Here is a 20,411-nt window from a genome sequence, read left to right on the forward strand (position 1 = left end):
TATTTTTTTTTGCCGACTCGACATTCACCCTCGACTCGTCTCTGTGTTTTGACGGCGGGAATATTGTTTAGTTTCATTGACATTTTTAGACGAGGCGAGATGTTAGTTTTGAGTTTTTTTAAATAAGTAAAAAAAAATAATAATAATCTTTATAAAACAAAAGAACTGTCGGTCGCGTACTTGCGTTTTAACAATACGTTCAACAATATCATTAATAAATCCAAAATACTGTGAGCATAATATTTCCAAATAAACCCCAGCAGCTCGTGGTGGACGTCTGAACGTAACCTCCACCACGTGTTGTTTTATTAAAAGCGAGTGTGAGTTCATCTCGCCTACGACGTCTGATAAATGGAAATGTCGACCTTTTTTTTTTATTATTTTTTATTTTTTATGACTCTCCGATGCCTTTTTCAGGAAATATCCTTGAGCTCGGTTTGAATTTATGATACTCAAAAAAAAAAAAAAAAAAACAGGCTAAATATAGACAGAAAAAAAAAACAGAAGCCTTTTGTTCGCGGCCGAGTGTCACGGCCGACGGCTCTTCATCACACGAGGACGCCCGACTCGCTGCTGATTTATTCCTTCGGTCTTTTCTTTTCGGCCGGGCGCTGACTAATCCTAAAGCCTGCAGCTGGTGCTCGGTTCCTCATCGCAGACCTCTCGGCCTGAACCGGTCTGCGCTGGAATCCGAGCGGCCGCCACTCCCTCGGCGCTGCAACCACTAATCGAGCCCCCTCTCCTTTTCTTTTTCTTTTTTTTTTTTTTCTTCCTCTTTCTCTTCCCTCTTTTCTCCGTCTTTATCTCGCCGGTTAGACGCGAACATTCAACCTCTTCAAACCAGACTCGCCTTGTGTGTTGTTGTTTTTTTTATTTGTTTTTTTTTTGCCGCAGGAAACGTTTCTCTTTTTGTTCAGGCGCCAAAAAAAAAAAAAAAAAAAAATGATGCAGTGGATCCTTTTTGTGGCCGTGGAGACGTACACATATTTACCGCCGGCCGATAAAACGCCCCTTAAATAGTTACTGAACAGAAAAACATCCCAACGCAGGCTGGAACGTGAATGTGGACTTCATTTTGGAAGCAGTGTTTCCCTGTAAAACGTGTGTTGTCTTGTCTCCCTGTGTGTATTTTTATGTTTTTATGATTCACGGACACCTTTTCGTTATATATCATCATGTATGTAATTTCATCGTGCCCCCCCCCACCACCACCACCACCACCACCCCCACCACCATATCCTCTCCACCAGTTACTGTCCTCGGTGGCTGTCTGCCACAGTGTCTGTTCACATCAAAGCTTCTTCTTTCTTTTTTTCTCCGAGCCCTTGATGAAAGGCAGGAAGAGGGTGGGAGAGGACGAGGACCGGCCCGGTCCCGGTCCCGGTCCCGGGCCGGGGTCCAGGGACCGCTGCCAACACGGCAAAAGAGACGGCCAAGACGACTGCCTTGAATATTTATCTTTCTCTTTCCTGAACAATTGGATAACCCTAAAAGGGAAAAGGGCCATTAATACAAAAAAATAAATAAATAATAATAAAAAATTAAAAAAAAACGTGTTACATACACGAGCCGAAACAAAAGGAACAGCTGCGAGATTAAAAAACCCAAAATAGACAAAGCGAATGAATTGCGTAACCTCGACTGAGGAAAAGAATCGTTATGTGTGTCGCAAAATAATTACTTATGTTTAAACACATGGAGAAATAATGCTCATAGATTATCTTGCCCTCCAGAGATGGAGCAGAAAAGCAGCATCGCACTCATGTCTGAACGTTGAATTTGACGCTAATGAAGCATCCGGTTAGCCTAGCTTAGCATAAGGACTCGACAGAAACCGGTAACCTGAGTCTGTCCCAAAAAAAAAAAAAAAAAATGTATTGAAACCTGTCCGGCTCCTCTTTAAGCTCGCTAAATGTATTTCCCAAAATGACTATTTAGCTTTTCTTTGGGGAACAGTGAGATGAAATTGCAATCTCTAACTTTTCTGGCCACCGGGGGGCAGCAGAAATACTGACTGTTGGCAAACGGTTGCGGTAACGCAGCAGTATTTTCGTGTGTGGCCTCTTAATTCAATCGTACCTCTTTTTTTTTTTTTGCTCTGAGGACGTTATCTTCCTCTTTAGCAGCTAGATGCTCCTCTTTCTTCAACAAAAATGTTTTTACTACGAGAGAGAGAACCAAAACATGTTTTAAGATTTTAAGTTGATGATGTCATGGCTTTCATTTGTGTATAAAAAAATATATATATATATGTTTGGACGGTATTTCATGTCATTCGATACATTTTATTATTAAAAAAAAACAAACACATTTCACCTATTTTCACCTGAAAGCTTCCACCTTTGTTGGCGTGGCGGCTGATACCGGAGCTCCCTCCACCCTCCTCCACCCCTGAACCCCCCCCCCCCCCCCCCTCGTATCTCTCACATGCACATGCCCTGCAGTCAGTCTGAATGTCGTCATGCACAACAAGCCCGGGGAAACCGGTTTGAGCCGGGCGGAGAGGGACGATCTCAGCGAGCAGATTAGCAGAGACGTCCGACTCCGAGTGATCTGTGTGTCTGCACGCACACGCACACGCACACGCACACGCACACGCACACGCACTGATTATAAATGATGAAACAAAAATAAACAAAGGCTCTTGAAATGTTTCGTTAAAATTGTAAAATGTGCATGCGGTGTCGCTCGTGCTTTTATTTCCTTTAAAGGAGGTTTAAAAACAGAATCAAAGACGCGTCTTCAACCGCCGTAATGCTGCTTAGGTGGGGATGATTCACACACACACACACACACACACACACACACACACACACACACACACACACACACACACACACACAGTGGTGTGGAGAAAGCCCTTCATCCTCCTCCCTCCTCCCTCCTCCTCCTCCTCCCTCCTCTCTACCAGTTCCAAACTGAGCCAAACTGGTTTACGCCGGTCCGGGGTGAGGCTCTGTACAAACCAGCCACCGTGGGAGGAGGGAGGAAAGGGGGGAGGAGAGGGGGGGGGGGGAGGAGGACACCAACGAAGCATTAATCACATCCTCTTTCATGAGTAGCTCGACTCCTCGTGCTGCGTCACAATCAAAGAATACAGTCGGGAAAAAACATTCAATAAAAGCGACTCACAACGTCCCTCTGCTTCTGCTTTGTTTGTTTGTTTGTTTGTTTGTCTTTTTAATAATCCCTGATTTCATGACTCGACGAGCCGCCGGACGACGGCTTCGTGATGTGTCCATCCACACACACACACACACACACACACACACACACACACACACACCATAATGTCAAAAGACAATGCCGGTCAAGAACCCCATCAGTTTCCCCGTTGCCATGGTGATCTGCGTTTGTTTTTTTGTTTTGTTTTTTTATCTGCGTGTAACTAACACAGAGGGTCAGGCTTGCTGGATGCTTAGATGGTCGAGTGTTTGAAGTTCAGGTTTTAATCTGGACTCCAGATTCATTCATTTCGGAGACAAAATCTGTGATTTTTTTTTTTCTTTAAGATTTAAGACTTTTTGTTGTTGTTATTGTTGTTTTTTTCCCCCCCAGTCCAACCTGATGCTTTTGACTCCTCACTAATCCTTTATGTGTGAAAGGTCAAAGCGCCACCGTGACCCCCCCCCCTCCTCGTGTAGATGCTGTGGTGTTTAGGCCTCAGCTGCCAGTAACTATAACTGAATTATTTAACCCCGATGTGACCTGACGGTGGAGCATCACAGAAATGAAAAAAGAAAAAAGAAAAGCATGTTTAAAAGAAGGACAAACCAGAGTTCAACGTTGTTGTTTTTTTAGGAATACAATGAAATAATTTATTTTAAAAAATGACCCCAAAAAAACCAAAAAACAATAGGAACGTTTTTCATGAATGCCCAAAAAAAATTAAAAAAAATCATTGTGCTATAACATTTTGTTTTTTTTTGGTGACAATAAAACACATTAGTGGCCACTAATGAGAAAGTGTTTCATACAACAAAAATGAAGTAGAGAAAAACAAAAACAAACAACAAGGCATGTGTTCAGGACAGGCATTCATGTAGGCACTGAAAAATTAAAAATAAAATAAAAATAAAAAAACACAAAGTCTTGGAGTATTGCAGCTGCACGTGCATCAGCATCAACACAGTGATGCGCTTCGGTGGGCTTCACAGTCACGCATCCACAGGAATGCATTAGTCGACTTCAAGTCTGAAGGTAAAGAGGGACACGGAAAATTCCCTTTTCGTATTCCCAAAAGTCACCTCGCTCCGTCCCGCTCCAGGCAGGACTCTCTCTCTCTCCCCGCCGGCCGTCACCTCCTCCGCCCGCGGGGCGACCAGCTTTGTGCCGCGTGCGATGCTCCCTCTTCCACGCGGCATATTTTTTTTTTTTTTTTTTTTTGTGTCTTTCTTTATTTCTTTCTCCTCCGCACCTGACGCGCGCGCCCCCCCTTTTTTTTTTTTTTTTTTGTCTTTTTCTTTCTCCCACCCCCCTCCCCGCTCCCTTCCCCGCTCCCCATCCAAAAGGGCCGGTACAGGCGGGGCCGGTGAACCCCCGCAAGTCACATCGGGAGTAGGTGTGTGTGTTTTTGTTGGGTTTTTTTTGCACCCCTTCGGCTCACGAGCCGACAGAGAGGAGACACGGGCGGTGAACAGACACAAAACAAAAAACGCGCGGCCTCGACGCCGGAGGGCCCCCCTTCCCCCCTCCTCCAGGTCAGCGCAGTTTGAGCAGCTGTCGCACCATCCCGGCGATCTGCAGGAACTTGTCCTTCTTGCGCTGCTTCAGCGCCATGAGGGCTCGCGACGTCTCCTCCGGGTCCTGCATGTAGGAGAAGATGCTCCGCACGCGCTCCTCCGCCTTCATGTCGCCCGTCTTCTGGAAGAGCCGCATCACCGAGTCCTGGTTGATGTTCTCGAAGATGTTGGCCACGGCCTTCTTGCGGTGCGCCGTGTCGAACTTGTTGCCGTGCACGGACGGGCTGACCCGCCGGCATTCAGAGGACGCGTAGGTGGACATGTTCGGGGTTTCTTTCCGTTTGGTTTCCTCCCGCTCCGACCGCGCGTGCGTGCCCTCCCAACTCGGTGCCGGTGCGCACTGTGGGTTTCGCCGGAGCGGCTTCGGAGTCGCTGTGCCGTGCTGCGCCGCGCCGCGCCGTGCCGTGTCGTGCCGAGTGAGCGAGTGAGCGAGTGCGGGACAGCGCAGAGCCCGTGGGGGTATTTATAGAGCCGGAGCGGGTTGAAGCTCCGCCGGGGACGTTGCTGCCGGGCGGTGACGTCAGCGGTTGTGAAGCAGGCAGAAGCGCCGCCTCTCGGAGCGCGCGCACTCCGGAGAACCCCACGAACACGCGCGACTCTGGATGATGAAAGCAGTGTGCAAAACACCACCCCGTGTCCTATAGGGCAGTTTGACGTAAACAAAATAGACTATTGAGATCTATTGAGGCCTTTCTATATGCTCCTTATCAATTAGGAATAATTAAATTGCCCTGCATGGGCAAATAAAAAAAATAAATAAACTTTGTGTCATTTTGATGCAAAGAACTCGACACTAAAAGACTAAAACCATTATGTTGTGTTTAAGGACCGACAGCCTGTCGACTTTTAGTCACGGAAGAAGCACTAAAAGCAGGAAAATCAGAATTAAAAATACACGACCAGTATTTCAAAATGTGCACGCGCACAATTATACTAGTTTAGTTCTCAACATCTGTAGAAAATCTATAGAACGTGAAATTATATTCAGAAAAACAGCCTTTTTGTCTTATAGCTGCTAAAGTAGAGATAAATTCAAAAACTTTGTTGACTTTTTCCGGCCCAATCTATGAATTGAATGAATTAGTGTCTCACAATATGTATCGTCTAATAATAAACTTTATTTGTAATCCTCCTCTCAAGACAAGGAGTTTTAAAGTAAAACAAAAAAGTTCAAAAAGAAAAAGAAGCGATCCATCAAATTCGTCGGCGTTATTTCTTTTCTTTTGTTGCTCCGGCTGAAGTTTATACGACAGGAATCAGCTGCTGTAAATACGTGGAAATATAAAACTGGTGTTTACAGTCTGTTCAGATGTAAACAAATTCCTCAAATCCTATTAAGTTAACTTTGATTCAAAGTGTTATTATTAACAGTTGGTTTTTTTTTTTTCTTTTTCTTGTTCCCAAAATTGCAACAGGAGATGATATCTCGCGCTTCCAGTTGGCGGGGAGAAAAATACTTGGCTTACATTTTGGACTTGAGAGACTTGAGGTTTGTTTACAGCTGTGGAGGCGACCTGTGGCTGACCTGTGCTGATAAGGCTGTGAGGGCCCCCCACCCCCCCCACCACCACACACACACACACACACACACACTTGAGACGCTCCTCGTAAACAAGTGTCTGTCTCACAGTGGTGGCACCGATACGATGTCCTCGCCCGCCGATGGACGTAACCCGACTTGCACCACGGGCCTGTCAATCAAACAGACACGCCCCCCACCTCCCCACCCCCAATAACTTTTTGAAGCTTATTTTCTAATAAATGACGGATTATTTTGAGATGGACCCCCAGAAAACTAATAAGAAGGAGCGACTTCATCCAATAAACACTGAGATAACTCGTGGAAAAATTTTTTTTTATTGACTAAAAATGTTATGACCAGTTGAAAGGGAGACTATGGAGGCTTTTCGGAGCCAGCCTCTAGTGGCACCCGGTGGTATTGCATCTTAAAGGCGCTTTTCTGCTAACGACCGAAACCGGCCTGAACTGGTATTAATGAATAAATCTACAGGTGCAACTCAGGAAAAAAAACAACAACTTGCATTTGCCTCCAAAAAAAAAAAAGGAAAAATCCCCCCCCCCCCCCTCCTCCACCCCCATCCCTATGAGTGCGACTAGAGGTTGCCTTATATGGGAAAAAAAAAAAAAAAAAGAAGACAGTCAGGGAATATAAGTAGCTGAGGAAGTGTTTTTTCTTTGGACGGTATGCCCGGCATGTGGCACCGACTTTTGTTCGCTGAGTCGAAACAACAAACCCAGAGACGCTCGCTGGGTGTCGAGCAGCGAAACAATACCCAGACCCTCGCCGACGGCTTTTGTTTTCCAGGGCCGTCGCGAAACAATGCGTCCGCCGCAGGATATATCTGAAGGCCTGGCACGACAGCTACGACTGGAAACGGGCAGGCGGGTGGGAGGGTGGAGGGGGGGGGGGGCTTCCACTTAGAGAAAAAAGACGGCATATTTACGACCTTAAAGTCGTCCCCCGAGGTTATTTTTTTGAGAAGAAAACCCTTTTATTTTTTATTTTTTTCGCGCAATGAGGTTTTTCGGCGCGGGTTGAGACGGAAACCTGAAAAAAAAAAAAAAAAAAAAAAAAAAAAGCCTTGAGCCCCGCTGACCCACCCCTCCACCCCCACCTCCTCCCCCCCTTCTCCCCGACGGCGAGGTATTCTCAGGAGATCGTGGATAAGACGTCAGAAGTTCAAGTTCCTCCCAGGTTAAGTAACGGGTGGGGTGGAGGAGGGGGGGGGTCAAAGGTCGGCGTTATCTATCGGCTCCAGTTCTGCCGTGTCTCCCTCGTCGTCCTCTTTGTTTATGCCCGTCCTGTACTTTTAAGCAATAAAATAAAAAAATAAAAAAAAGTTAATTGTTTTACAGCCTGCGTTACTTAACGTGTGTTTACATTTTGCCGATAAGGATCTTTTCTCTTTATTCGAGTTGCTTTTAACCAATTAAAAGCAACGCGTCTGTAAAACATCCGCTTCGAGGCCGCAGACAAGTTATTTCAATCAAAATGAATCAATCAATAGAATTATTAGACGTGCAAAGACGACTGTGTGTGTGTGTGTGTGTGTGTGTGTGTGTGTGTGTGTGTGTGTGTGTGTGTGTGTGTGTGTGTGTGTGTGTGTGTGATAATAGTGATTTTATTCTCTGATATCGATTGTATTTTATTTATTATTATCGCAAACTCTGATCTCCAGTCGTGCGATCTAAAAAAAAAACCCAACCCAGCATGTTCTACTTATTTCTCATCAGCTTCTTTTGATTTAATTTCTCGTTTACATGAAGTCACAGATTGCGTTGATTTCAGCGCAGCATGTGTTTTATTTCGGTTTCACCTCATTATACCAGATTCCCGGAAAAATGACTCGTGAACCTTTCTGAAGAAGATAAAAGTGACAACATCTGTTCCACATTAAATTCTCTTTAATTCAGAGAAACCCAACGATCTCGGGTTAATGAGTGTTTGAATTTTTTTTTTTTTTTTTTATCTAATACGGACAGTTTAAAGTCTCACTTCCTGTTTTCCGTTCTCAGCTTTTTTTATCAGAAGTGGGGGAAGACTTTGACCCCCTTTCGGTTCACGATTAGATCGATTTAAATGAGTTTCAAAGATATATAAAAAAAAGAAAAGAAACGGAGTCAGATATTCCTGGACGTAAACATTCGGGTCGAGTTCGGTCAGCTGGCTGTAAACTGAATGAAATGACTCACGGTTTGTTAGTAGGGCAGCAAAGGAGCGCTTGTAAAAAAAAACTGATGAATAATGACCCCCCCCCCCCAAACCCCTTTAAACTCCCCCCCCCCTCCCTCCCTCCCTCCCTCCCTCCCACAGGCTTGATGGTTACAGTAATAGTGTTTAAGTTTGTGTGTGTGATTTACTGCAACCCAGCGTGTCTGTTTGGCAGGTGGCCGCTTATGTAACGTTTTTAGCAGGAAGACAACAGGATATTTTTTTTAGGTGGGACAGCAGGGAGGGAGGAGGAGGAGGAGGGGGGGGGCAAAGCAGATTAACTCGAATTTCAAACCGGGGGCGATAACACGGGTGAACTTTGACACCAAAAAAAAAAAAAAAAAAAAAAAAGCAATATTATCAAAGACTGTTTTCAGCACATTGTGCAACGGGCTGGGGGGTGGGGGTGGAGGGGGGGGGGGTCCAATTATGGTCAAATAAAAGCTGGAAATACTGGAAATAATTAAAGCTGTTGTGAAAACCTGCAGAACAAATGGAGGGAATCACCTTCTCGCCCTTCGCTCTTTTTTTTTTTTTTAACAATTTTTCTTTGTTTTTTAGCTTTCGCAACCTGCGAGCATCAGAGGTGAAATCAAACTCCCACGCAAAAAACGGGAGGTTCATGTTACCTGCCCCCCCCCCCCCCCCCCCACACACACACACACACACACACACACACACACACACACACACACACACACACACACACCGCAGGGACCAGCCAGTGCAATGCAGATTAAATGACTCTTGAGGGCTGAACACTGAACCGGCCCGATCCGGCTGCCGGGTCGCTCAGGTCTTTCCGCGCACACACACACACACACACACACACACACACACACACACACACACACACACACACACACACACACACACACACACACACACACCGTTCAGCACTGACCCGGAAAATAATATAATAATAATAATTTTTGGTGTCCTGTGTTTGACAACGCTCGATTAAAAAAACACGCTGACAGAAAAACTTAATTTGAAAATTCTTTACGCTCGGTGGCTCCGCCCCCTTTCCTCTACGTAGTCAAGATGGCGACCGTCGAGGGTGGGACGTGTCGGATGTTTGACACTTCTGTTTTCTTTGCAGTGCGTCATCCTGGTACTTTGTAATGTACTTTTTTTTTGCTGACGTTAGCCTTCATTTTTAGTATTTAAACAATTCTCCCTTCACTGTTTTTATCAACACAGCTCAAAGTTTAGTTTTTACACTTGGCGAGTTTTTTTGCTGACCGAGCATCTTTAGTCTCTCGCCCCTCTAAGTGCAGTCTGGGTACACATTAAGCGGTGAGTCAGTAACGTCCTGTTATGCTGGGCGGCAGTGACGGTTGCCATGGAGACGAGGTTGGGTGGGGTGGGGTTGGGGTGGGGTGGGGTGCTGAGTCTCACACTCTGCTGAGTAAACCAGGGAAAAGGTCTCGGTGGACGTAGGCGGGGTCACCCGAAAAGGCCAAAATCGGTTCACGTGTCCCGTTACGAAGCCTCGAGTTCGGAGGTTCGGCCGTCGCCGACCTCGCCAGTTCGGCGTAACCGTATTTGGGCGCGCTTGGAGGGAGGGGGCGGAGCTAGCGGTGGATCCGACTCGGGTCTGATTAGAAACCCGAGGATACTACGTCCCGCCCACCGATATAGCGGTAACCTGACCGAACCACGGGCCTGTCAATCAAACAAGACACGCCCCCCCCCCACACACACACACAAAAGCACGTCTGTTTGAAGCTTAATTTTCTAATAAATGACGGGATTATTTTTCAGAAAAATACCAAGAAGGAGCGACTTTAGCTGACAAAAACTGATATAAATGTTATTTTACGAGACTAAATGTTATTTTACGAGACTAAGTCGAGCGGGAGTCTACGGAGGCCTTTTGTTTTGTTGGAGCCCTCTAGTGGCCCCCGGTGGTATTGCAGCTTACAACACATTTCTTGCATTTCAGGCCTCATTTTTCAGACCCTGCTTCCCTTTACTTTTACAACTCTGCTGACTCACATGAGCTTCCCAGTTACCCCCACCACCACCACCACCACCACCTCCACCCCCCCCCCCGCCAAAAAAAAAAAAAAACACAGTCTTGTGCCTCTTCGCCGCTGCACTGCATAAATGGACGGATGTGAGGCTGCCAGATGTTGCTGCCCTCCCACCCCTCCCCCCTCCCACACACACTAAACACAGCCGAGACTTGATGGCCTTTGGTCCAGCGCCAGGTAAAGGAAAGTGCTGGAGCCGGTCGGCAGCGGGGGCCCCCATTGTTCCTGGTGGCTGGAGGGCAAGGTCACATCAGAAAGAGACCGGCGGGAGGAACACGGCGGGTCTGAACTGACGAACGAGACGCCCGAGTCCGGATAAATCGGAGAGGAATACTCCCCTCGATAGGAAGTGTCACGCCGAGTGCGCTCGTGTCTCCAGTCTGGGGGGGGGGGGGGGGGGGGGTTCGTAGACTTTATTAATCCCACAGTGGGGAAATTTAGTCGTCATGGCAGCGTGGAAAACACAAAAAAGTGCAATATGTTTACGTTTCTACCTTTTTTTTTTTCTTTTTTTTTTTACTTTCAACCCGTACGTTTTGTTCTCTTCGTCAAACTGCATGAATTTAATCATAATTCAGGTAATAAACTGACCGATTTCTCAATTTTGAAAAGTACTGGCAAAAGACTTAGGAAGCGTGACTCCCGAGGGATTCCTCCTGATTACGCATCGATAATTTGCACCTCTCGGCACACCTCTGATCCCGAAGCAGACACGAAACATGACTCATCGCTTTTTTAATTTTTTTTTATTCAAGAGTGTTTTAGGCGCGACGATGATGAAATAGATCACCTGTGGAAATGAAGCACCTTTTATTTACCGTCATCAGACGTTTTATTGCACCGGGACTCTTCCTGCCGGTTTGTTTTGCGTGTCTCATTCAAGTAAAATTTCCCCTCGGGGATTAATAAAGTAAATACCTACCTACCTACCTAAAAGAAAAATGCCCCCCCCCCCCCCCACACGATGTGAAAATGAATTCGCGGCGAAACTACAGACGGGATCGAGAGGAAATCAATCAGCTGGTCTTTTTAAGGAAATGCTGTCGAGCTCAAAGGGGGGGATGGGGGGGGGAGGTTTTAAAAAGTGCTTAGTGCGGTAATGTTTTGGGATGTGGAACCGAGAGTCACGGCTAGTTTCAGGCTTCGGGGGCTGGTTTGAACCGGTCGAATCAGCAGCTGTAAAGGAGGGGCGGTGGGGGTGGTGGTGGTGGTGGTGGTGGTGTGGGGGGGGGGGTGTCTCCTGCATCTATACTAAACAAAAGAGCAAATATGAATTTTTCAACAAAAAAAATTGTCGTCTCAGCTTGACCTCTTGACCTCATCATAAAATACACAACAACAACAACAACAAAGAGGAGGCGGGGAAGGGGGAGGGGGGAGGACTGCAGTAAGTGTAAGTCCTGCACAGGGAGAAGAGCATCATCCACCCCCCCCCTCCCCCTCCCTCCAGCACATGGCGGAACTAAATAACCTGTGTGTGTGTGTGTGTGTGTGTGTGTGTGTGTGTGTGTGTGTGTGTGTGTGTGTGTGTGTGTGTGTGTGTGTGTGTGTGTGTGTGTGTGGCTAATGCAAGCCTCGTCTTCAAGCTGTCTGCAGAACTCAGTCTCTCTCCAGCCTCAGCAAGAATTCGAGGCGAGCTTCAACATTTGCACGCAAGACAGACAGATGTGTTATTATGCAGCTTTTGTGTGTGTGTGTGTGTGTGTGTGTGTGTGTGTGTGTGTGTGTGTGTGTGTGTGTGTGTGTGTGTGTGTGTGTGTGTGTGTGTGTGAGTAGTTTGACACGAAATGAACACAAAACAAGCCAATTGATGGCTCCACATTTCCACAAGAGTTTAACCCTTCGTGGGTCGGCAGCAGAGCGAAGAGACAAAACAAAACAAAACAAAACAAAACAAAAAAAGACGTGAACGTCGTGCGCGGCGTTAAAATAAACGCTGTTTTGTTCGTTTCATCTTAGAAAGAATTCCTGCTCAGACGCTTCATCTCCAGGAGAGTGTTTTGACTTGCAAAGCGGTTTGTAGTCGGCGCGTTTGTTTCGTCGGCGGCGGCTTAACGTCAAACCTGAATGTTGGACGACGAACGCTCGCAGCGTTTCTTCTCCGAACACGAAGCTGTGAGACGAAGTCGCTGCTTCTCGTGTTGCTCTTTTGGTTTTTTAATTTTTAATTTTTCTTATTTACTAAAGTTATTTTGCAGATTCAAACTTTACGTAGAAAACATTCGGTAGTAGCAGCGGCCTCCAACCTGCAGATCGGGATCGCGGAAGGTTCGAGTGATATTTATATAAACATGATAACCCAAAGTCATGCAGAAATAATCATCATGCCCGTGCTGTTAAATTTAAGCTGTCGTGATGCAAAATGTGCGTGTTGAGTATCGATTACTTATTTGGGTGGAGCTCAGCTATGTGGATAAAATGTTAACACGAGTGGCTCTCGGACACTTTAATTTTTTAATTGTTATTATTTGCTCTCAGGTTGGAGACCTGTTGAGCTTTTTGTCTCCCCCTCCTGTCAGTGAGAGTAATTACAGAAACCCCTGTCACAGGCTTCGCCCTCTCCTCATCCGTCGCTACGGTGACAGATTAAATATAAGGCACCAAAAACTCTGCAAAATGACTCATTAATTTATTTATTCGTAAAAGTAAACGTCCTGCATTTTTATGCTATGTTATACCTCTGCTCCACATTTAATCTTTTAACTTGAGGTCAACCTATAAAATATAAATCACAACAGATTAAAGGCCCTGCTGTCCCGGGACACATAATGGCACCTCATTCATCTTGTGTAGTTCATACTCTACAGTTCATATATATATATATATATATATATATATATATATATATATATATATATATATTGTTGAATCTATGATATTCATGTATTTCCTTGTACAAGACAAGTAGGGAAAAAAAACACATGGCAGCTGGAGAGAAGAGTCTTAATTTAGGAAGCAAACGAACTATCTTTAATTTTAATGCATAAAAAAAACGGCTGTAATCTCCTTCATGAAACTGTTTTTTTAACATGAATGTAAGACTTGGTGCCGTTGATGTTGTGCCGGAGCCCCCTGCAGGCAGTTCGGGTTCACTGCAGCCGGGTGGATTTTGAAATGAAGAGGCCGCCCTCTGCTGGTGATGTTGTGAAAGTGCAGCACGGTGACCGTGAATGGAGCTTAAACTGTGGTCATTAATGCTTCACATCAAGACTGAATTACACTGTAATCAATAAATCCTCCGTTAAATGATGCTTCTGTGAGAAGAGAAAATGTCCAACACAATTTCACCCTCTCACTTATTTACAGGTTAATTCTACATTTAGCTTTATTGGCGGTGAAGTAGTTTTGTGGTGTCAGCGCCCTCATTAAGTTGATCATTAACCCATTTTTCTTTGTTTTGAGGCGCAGTTCCGCCGGCGTCCACCAGGTGGAGGCAATGAGCCGAGTTGAAGGTCCTGCGGTTCATCCGTATTCATCTTCTACTTTTTTGGAGTGAGTTAGATGTCCGAGTCTGTGGACTAAAACAAAAGCCCAAAAATAAAGTTTTTTTTTTTGTATTAATTGAGTTGAGTTGCTAGAAAACTATCCGTTGAATGTTAGTTTGTGTCGTCGTGTTTTGTTTCTCCCTTTGTTTTTGTATTTTGAGTCAAGTTCGGTTTAGTTGATTTCTCTTAAGCTCCTTTTTTATTTTTGTTAAATATCACCCAAAAAAACCTCAGTTCCCTAAAAAACAATACAGCTGTTGAATATTTACAGACCGGCTAATGATTTTTAATCGTTCCTCGTCGCCTGTTTGGAGCTCGCTGTTGTGGAAAGCTGCTTCTTATTTGTAGTTTCCACGTGGATTACAGGTTTTGCTTTCATTTATTTCTTAATTTAGGGAGATGAATGTTTAGGATTTGGATTCATCAAGTTTATTTACGTGTCGCGGTTTCACGCAACAGAACAGAACCAAAAAGTTGATCAAATATAAGCAGTAAAGCAATTTAAAAAAATTATCCAATAAAAACAGTGAAAGAAATTAAGAACTATATTAAAAAAAAGGAAAAATATACATGATGGACTTGAGCTGTGAGTAATATCTAAAGTGATCGATGACCTGAGCGAGTAAATTATTACCCTTCTCCTTATCAGGGGATTTTTCAGGGTTTAGACATTTTTACATAAAACTCACGGGACTGTTTCACCCTTTAATTACAGAGCATCTGGAAAGTATTCACAGCGCTTCACTTTTTACACATTTTGTTATGTTACAGCTTTATTCCAAAATGGATTAAATTCATTTTTTTTCCTCAAAATTCTACACGCAATATCCCATAATGAAAGAGTGAAAATAGTTTGTTTAAAATTTTTGCCACTCCTTTGTTATCTTGGCTGTGTGCTTCGGGTCGTTGTCCTGTTGGAAGATGAACCTTCGCCCCAGTCTGAGGTCCAGAGCGCTCTGGAGAAGGTTTTCATCAAGGATGTCTCTGTACATTGCTGCATTCATCTTTCCCTCCATCCTGACTCGTCTCCCAGTTCCTGCTGCTGAAAAACATCCCCACAGCATGATGCTGCCACCACCATGCTTCACCGTAGAGATGGTATTGGCCAGGTGATGAGCGGTGCCTGGTTTCCTCCAAACATGACGCTTGGCATTCAGGCCAAAGAGTTCAATCTTTGTTTCATCAGACAGAGAGAATTTAGTTTCTCATGGTCTGACAGTCCTTCAGGTGCCTTTTGGTAAACTCCAGGTGGGCTGTCATGTGCCTTTTACTGAGGAGTGTCTTCCGTCTGGCCACTCTACCATACAGGCCTGCTTGGTGGAGAGCTGCAGAGATGGTTGTCCTTCTGGAAGGTTCTCCTCTCTTCACAGAGCAACGTTGGAGCTCTGTCAGAGTGACCATCGGGTTCTTGGTCACCTCCCTGACTAAGGCCCTTCTCCCCCGATCGCTCAGTTTGGCCGGGCGGCCGACTCCAGGAAGAGTCCTGGTGGTTCAAACTTCTTCCATTTACAGATGATGGAGGCCATTGTGCTCATTGAGACCTTCAATGCTGCAGACATGTTTCTGTACCCTTCCCAGATCTGTGCCTCGATAAAATCCTGTCTTGGAGGTCTACAGACAATTCTTTGGACTTCATGTCTTGGTTTGTGCTCTGACATGCACTGAACTGTGGGACCTTATATAGACGGTGTGTGTCTTTCCAAATCATGTCCAATCAACTGAATTTACCAGGTGGACTCCAATCAAGTTGTAGAAACATCTCAGGGATGATCAGTGGAAACAGGATGCACCTGAGCTCAATTTTGAGTGTCATGGCAAAGGCTGCGAATACTTATGTACATGTGATTTTTTTTTTTTAATTTTTGATTTTTAATAGATTTGCAAAAAATTCAAATTTTTTTTATTTCACTTTGTCATTATGGGGTATTGTGTGTAGAATTTTGAGGGAAAAAAATGAATTTAATCCCTTTTGGAATAAGGCTGTAATATAACAAAATGTGTAAAAAGTGAAGCGCTGTGAATACTTTCCGGATGCACCGTATTATGGAAAATCTCATCCTCATCCTCAATTGCGTAAACGATGAGTCATGTTTGAGTCCAGCCTCGTGAGCCAGGACATCACGGAGGGGAACAGGAAGTAGATCTTCAACCTTTAAAGATGATTGTTGGTGTGTTTCACCGGTGACCCGCAGAGGTCACGGATTACTTATCGCCTCGAACCATTAATCAGAGTAGCTGGAGTGTTTTACGAGCCGGTGCGACCCGTTTAGACATCGAGGCTCCTTGAATTTCACTTCACATCCAGGATTTGGCTGATTTAAATAAAATTAAAACACGCTCTTCTTCACACATTATAACGAAGCGGCGACCAGCAGCGATGTCACCCGTCGGTTTGCGAACGGTCGTTATGAAGCCTCGACTTCGGATTTTGGCCGGCACCATTTTTGCTAGCCTGGAGCAGGAAGTGCCCATATTTGGGTGAGCTGGGGGGGGGGGGGGGGGGTGGGAGGAGCTAGCGGTGGATCTGACTCGATCTGATTGGTAACGCGCCGATACTACGTCCCGCCCACCGATAGCCGTAAACTGACTGCACCACAGGCCTGTCAATCAAACAGACACGCCCCCAAAACACTTTTTTTTTTTTTTTTTTTTTTTTTTTATGGAGCATATTTTTGAATTAATGACGGGATTTTTTTTTTTCACACCGGTAGAGAACTAATAAAAAGGAGCGACTTTAACTAATAAAACCTAAATAACTTGTGGAGAAATTTTATTGACTGAGAATTTGAATGGAAATCTATGGAGGCTGTTTGGAGCCGACCTCTAGTGGCACCCGGTGGTATTGCAGCTGAAGACACTTCCAGAATTTTAAAGAAAAAGCTCCGTCCACTTTTATATATCATTTTATATATATTTTATATACAGTCTTATGATTTGTTGTAGTTTTAACTACGAGATCGACACCTGGAAAATGTGACAGTCTCTGACCATCAGCAATTTCTGTTTCTTTTTCATGTTAAATGGAATTTATTGATTTTAGTTTATAACACACATTTCTCTTCCTCCTTCTACACCAGACTTCGCCTCCCGTATCGAATGTCTTGAATATTTTGTCTGACGCTTCCTCCGTCGAGGTGGGTAATTACCGTTTGAATTTACTCTCCTGAGGCTTCTTGCCATTTGTTTACTTCGGGTAGTTTGAGGTTATCGGGGTAAACGTACAGGTTCCCTACTCCTCTGTGATTTGGACCTTTTTTTTTGTGGTCTGACCCCAGAAAGTTTCACAAACCAGGAAGCCAGTAATTCCAACCTATTCCCACAGTGGGCGCTGTTCAGCTAAAGTTGCATATACTTCCTTTAAAGTATACAGTATGTGTATTTTCATTGGTGTCAACATATTCCATAAAATTTTTTTTTTAAAAAGACCAAAACCAACAATAAACTGATCATTAATATATATTTTGTGTATTTTAAAGCCTGATACGCCTCATTTGTTTTGTGCTGTGGAGCTCCATTATTTTCATTATTTCACCTTTTAACCTTTAACAAACAGACTTTAGCTGCACAAGCAGATGATCTCACCCACCGGACATCTGAACTCATGACTGAATTTAAACTTTGTGACCAGTGTGTGTGTGTGTGTGTGTGTGTGTGTGTGTGTGTGTGTGTGTGTGTGTGTGTGTGTGTGTGTGTGTTCAAGACTTAGATCTTTATCAGGGACTAAATGCCACAGAGTGAAGAAACCACAAAGCGTTGACAGACGTATTAAAAGAGGCCAGACTCAACACCTGATACCAACTGTTACCTAAATCAAATTAATTTATCATTTAAAAAGTGGAGCACACTTTGGTCAAAATAAGTTGATTTTCTAAACTCTTTTTCTCACTTTTTCTTTTTATTAGAGCTTCTAATGAACAACATAAACTCTACGAAAGTATTCAAACATTCATCCCTGAAGACGGAGTTAAGTAAAACTCCACGGATCATTTTTTTTTTCCTTTGGCGTCTGCGTCCAACAAAAGCCTCCAAAAAAAAAAAAATCTGGACCTTTAAATGTGATTTGAAGGTGTCATATTTCACTTTCTTTTTTTTTTTTTTGTATGTGGCATCTGTTTTTTTTAATCAATCAAATTATAAAAATCACTGCAAAATACCAATTAAATGTATTATCAGTGTTTTAAAAGGGGGACACCATGTTTGGTCAAATATGTCCCCAACCAAATAATAAAAAAAAAAAGCCAAATATTTCCACGTGCTTTTGTAACAGTACAACCACACGTTGCGTCATCGACGCTGATATTGATGAAGCAGCCACCAGACTCCCGTGAGATCTCATCAGAGGGAAAACACACCGTTGTGATATGATGGTGACTGACGGGGAAGGAAACGGACGCTGATTCAGACGGCCGGTTTCGGGATTGCGTCACGCGCGGTGCGTGACGCGCTGGAGGCGTAATGATTTAACTCGGGTTCGAAGGGACGAGAATAATCTCAGTCTGAAAAGTACCACGATTATGTCCGAAGGAATTTCACAGCGAGCAGTAAAAAGGTGTGGCGTCAAGATTTTACGACTTGCAGCTCGGAGAGTGTTTTACGGCCTCCGGCGCTCGTCGCGCAGAAGCTCTCAAGTGGCGGCCGCTTCGCTTCGGTCGTGCGGACCTTGTTGCCACGGCAGCGCTGGCTTAAGCGCAGCATCGTGAAAGTCACTTAAATTCCCTTTTCGGGTGAATATTTCTTCCGCTTGAGTTCAATGAGGAAATGAAAAAACAGACACACACACAAAAAAAAGGGAATTTCAAAACCACGACGATTGTTACTTCGGAGGAACTGAAGCTGAACTTAAAGCATTTTATCACCAAAGATGGGTTTTTGGATTTCGCCCCCCCCCCCCTCGATCGTTACGATCAGCTCTAAGAGCAGTTAATCACGAACGACGGTTACTTTTTCCGTTGTACATTTTTGTAATCTAAATATGGAGCAACTGATTTTAGACGCGTAAAAAAAACAACCAAAAAAACCACATAGGGAGGATGTTGGGGCGGATGGATGAGTCAGCAAAACGCGACACGTCCATTTCCATTTTTCAAGGGAATTGACAACTTTTCCTCATCGCCACCAGGCACGTTTATTCTTGTAACCGTGACGACCGAGGTGCCCCGACCCCGATCTATATCTAAAATGCAATGGGCTTGTTTTGGTGCTGCTAATTCAGGAAACGAGTTTAAAGAAGTTGTATCCTTCAAGAGAACCAACGTCAGGGGGGGGGCCGATACCAGTTTCCGATTTTCACTTTAAAGACGCTTTGTTTACGTCCGGAGTCCGAAGCCAGAGAAGGAGTGGCGAGTCGTCGCCGGTCACAGTGAGGCGATTGTTCAGGCGGGTCACGTCCTCAGTGAATGAATGCAGCTTCATAAATAACGACAATATATTTCATGAATCGAGCAGATTTCCATCTGACATAAACACATCCCGCCGTCCTGTTTTTACCCCACGAAACACACTTTTTGTGGAGCTGTTTTTATTTCTATTTCCCTGCTAAAAGTCTTATTTTGAAACGTCCCCCTTCCCCCTCCCAAAAAACAAAAACAAAAGATGTAACATTTGTATTTCCGGTGTGTCGCAGGCCTTTTTACACAGGAAAAAACAACAACAACAACAACCTCCAAGTCTTAAAAGAGTAAAACGACGTCTACGGGATGATGAATCGAATCGTTGTCGTGTTACATTCAAAGAACAAAAGGCAGAACTGACTCTTTATGTTGCTTTTTTACTTCCCCCCCCCTCCCCCCTCCTCCACCTCCTCCCCCTCCACCCCCCCACACACTGGGACACACAGACCGACCCGCCGGGGTCCCGAGCCACCGAGGGAGCCGGCAACATTGGGCCTTATTGTCTTTTCCAAACGCTTTTGTCTCCGCTGTGACTCCAAGCATGCGTCCAGTGGGTTGCGGGAGCGGAGGAGCGTCCGAACCGGCCGCCGGTTGGAAGCTTCGCAGATTTCAGCGTCTACATTTGGCAAAAGTCGTCCGCACGAGCGCGAGTCGAACTCCTGATGTATGGCTTTGAGAAAAAGGTGCAAGGTAAAGAAGAGGAGGGGGGAAAAAAAAAAACAACAACAACAAAAGAGGTAAGGGGAGAGATTTAAAACTACTTTTCAGCAAAAATCCATATCACCTGGGTGTCCGTTTAATTACTGATGTTTAAATCCGGTGTGACCTGAAAGTGGGTCATGATGTGTCACAGCGACTCTCGGCGGTGTTCTTCCTGCATTCCTCAAGAGAAGCAAAGGGGCGTGTTGGGGCTGGTTGTTATGTGTGTTTGGGAGCGTGGTTTGCAAGATTTCTTTTTGCTGTCAATGAGGAAGTGGCCGTGACGGGTCGAGAGGGAGCCGGCTGAAGGTGGGGCCTTTGCA

At 44.7% G+C, this 20,411-nt stretch overlaps 1 protein-coding gene and 1 long non-coding RNA gene across 2 annotated transcripts; both read right to left on the reverse strand.

The window, feature by feature from the left end:
- Window positions 1-1,223: 1,223 nt before the first annotated feature.
- Window positions 1,224-2,391, reverse strand: LOC138622635 (uncharacterized). Its single transcript, XR_011311021.1, has 3 exons — window positions 2,327-2,391; window positions 2,080-2,162; window positions 1,224-1,487 (listed from the first exon to the last, which is right to left on the reverse strand). It is a non-coding gene; the product is annotated as an uncharacterized lncRNA (long non-coding RNA).
- A 2,203-nt stretch (window positions 2,392-4,594) lies between these two features.
- On the reverse strand, window positions 4,595-5,193 carry tcima (transcriptional and immune response regulator a). Its single transcript, XM_069701545.1, has one exon. The coding sequence runs from the start codon at window positions 5,002-5,004 to the stop codon at window positions 4,702-4,704; it is 303 nt and encodes a 100-aa protein (XP_069557646.1). The 5' UTR covers window positions 5,005-5,193; the 3' UTR covers window positions 4,595-4,701.
- Window positions 5,194-20,411: the final 15,218 nt, after the last annotated feature.

Source organism: Brachyistius frenatus, unplaced genomic scaffold (genome assembly GCF_029030835.1).
Source record: "Brachyistius frenatus isolate BFR_SWC_R1_liver_20210118 unplaced genomic scaffold, ASM2903083v1 Contig_37, whole genome shotgun sequence".
Classification (NCBI taxonomy): domain Eukaryota; kingdom Metazoa; phylum Chordata; class Actinopteri; family Embiotocidae; genus Brachyistius; species Brachyistius frenatus.

Coding starts and splice junctions, on each gene's coding strand:
- tcima (XM_069701545.1), bottom strand. CDS start 5,004: ATGTCCACCTACGCGTCCTCTGAATGCCGGCGGGTCAGCCCGTCCGTG.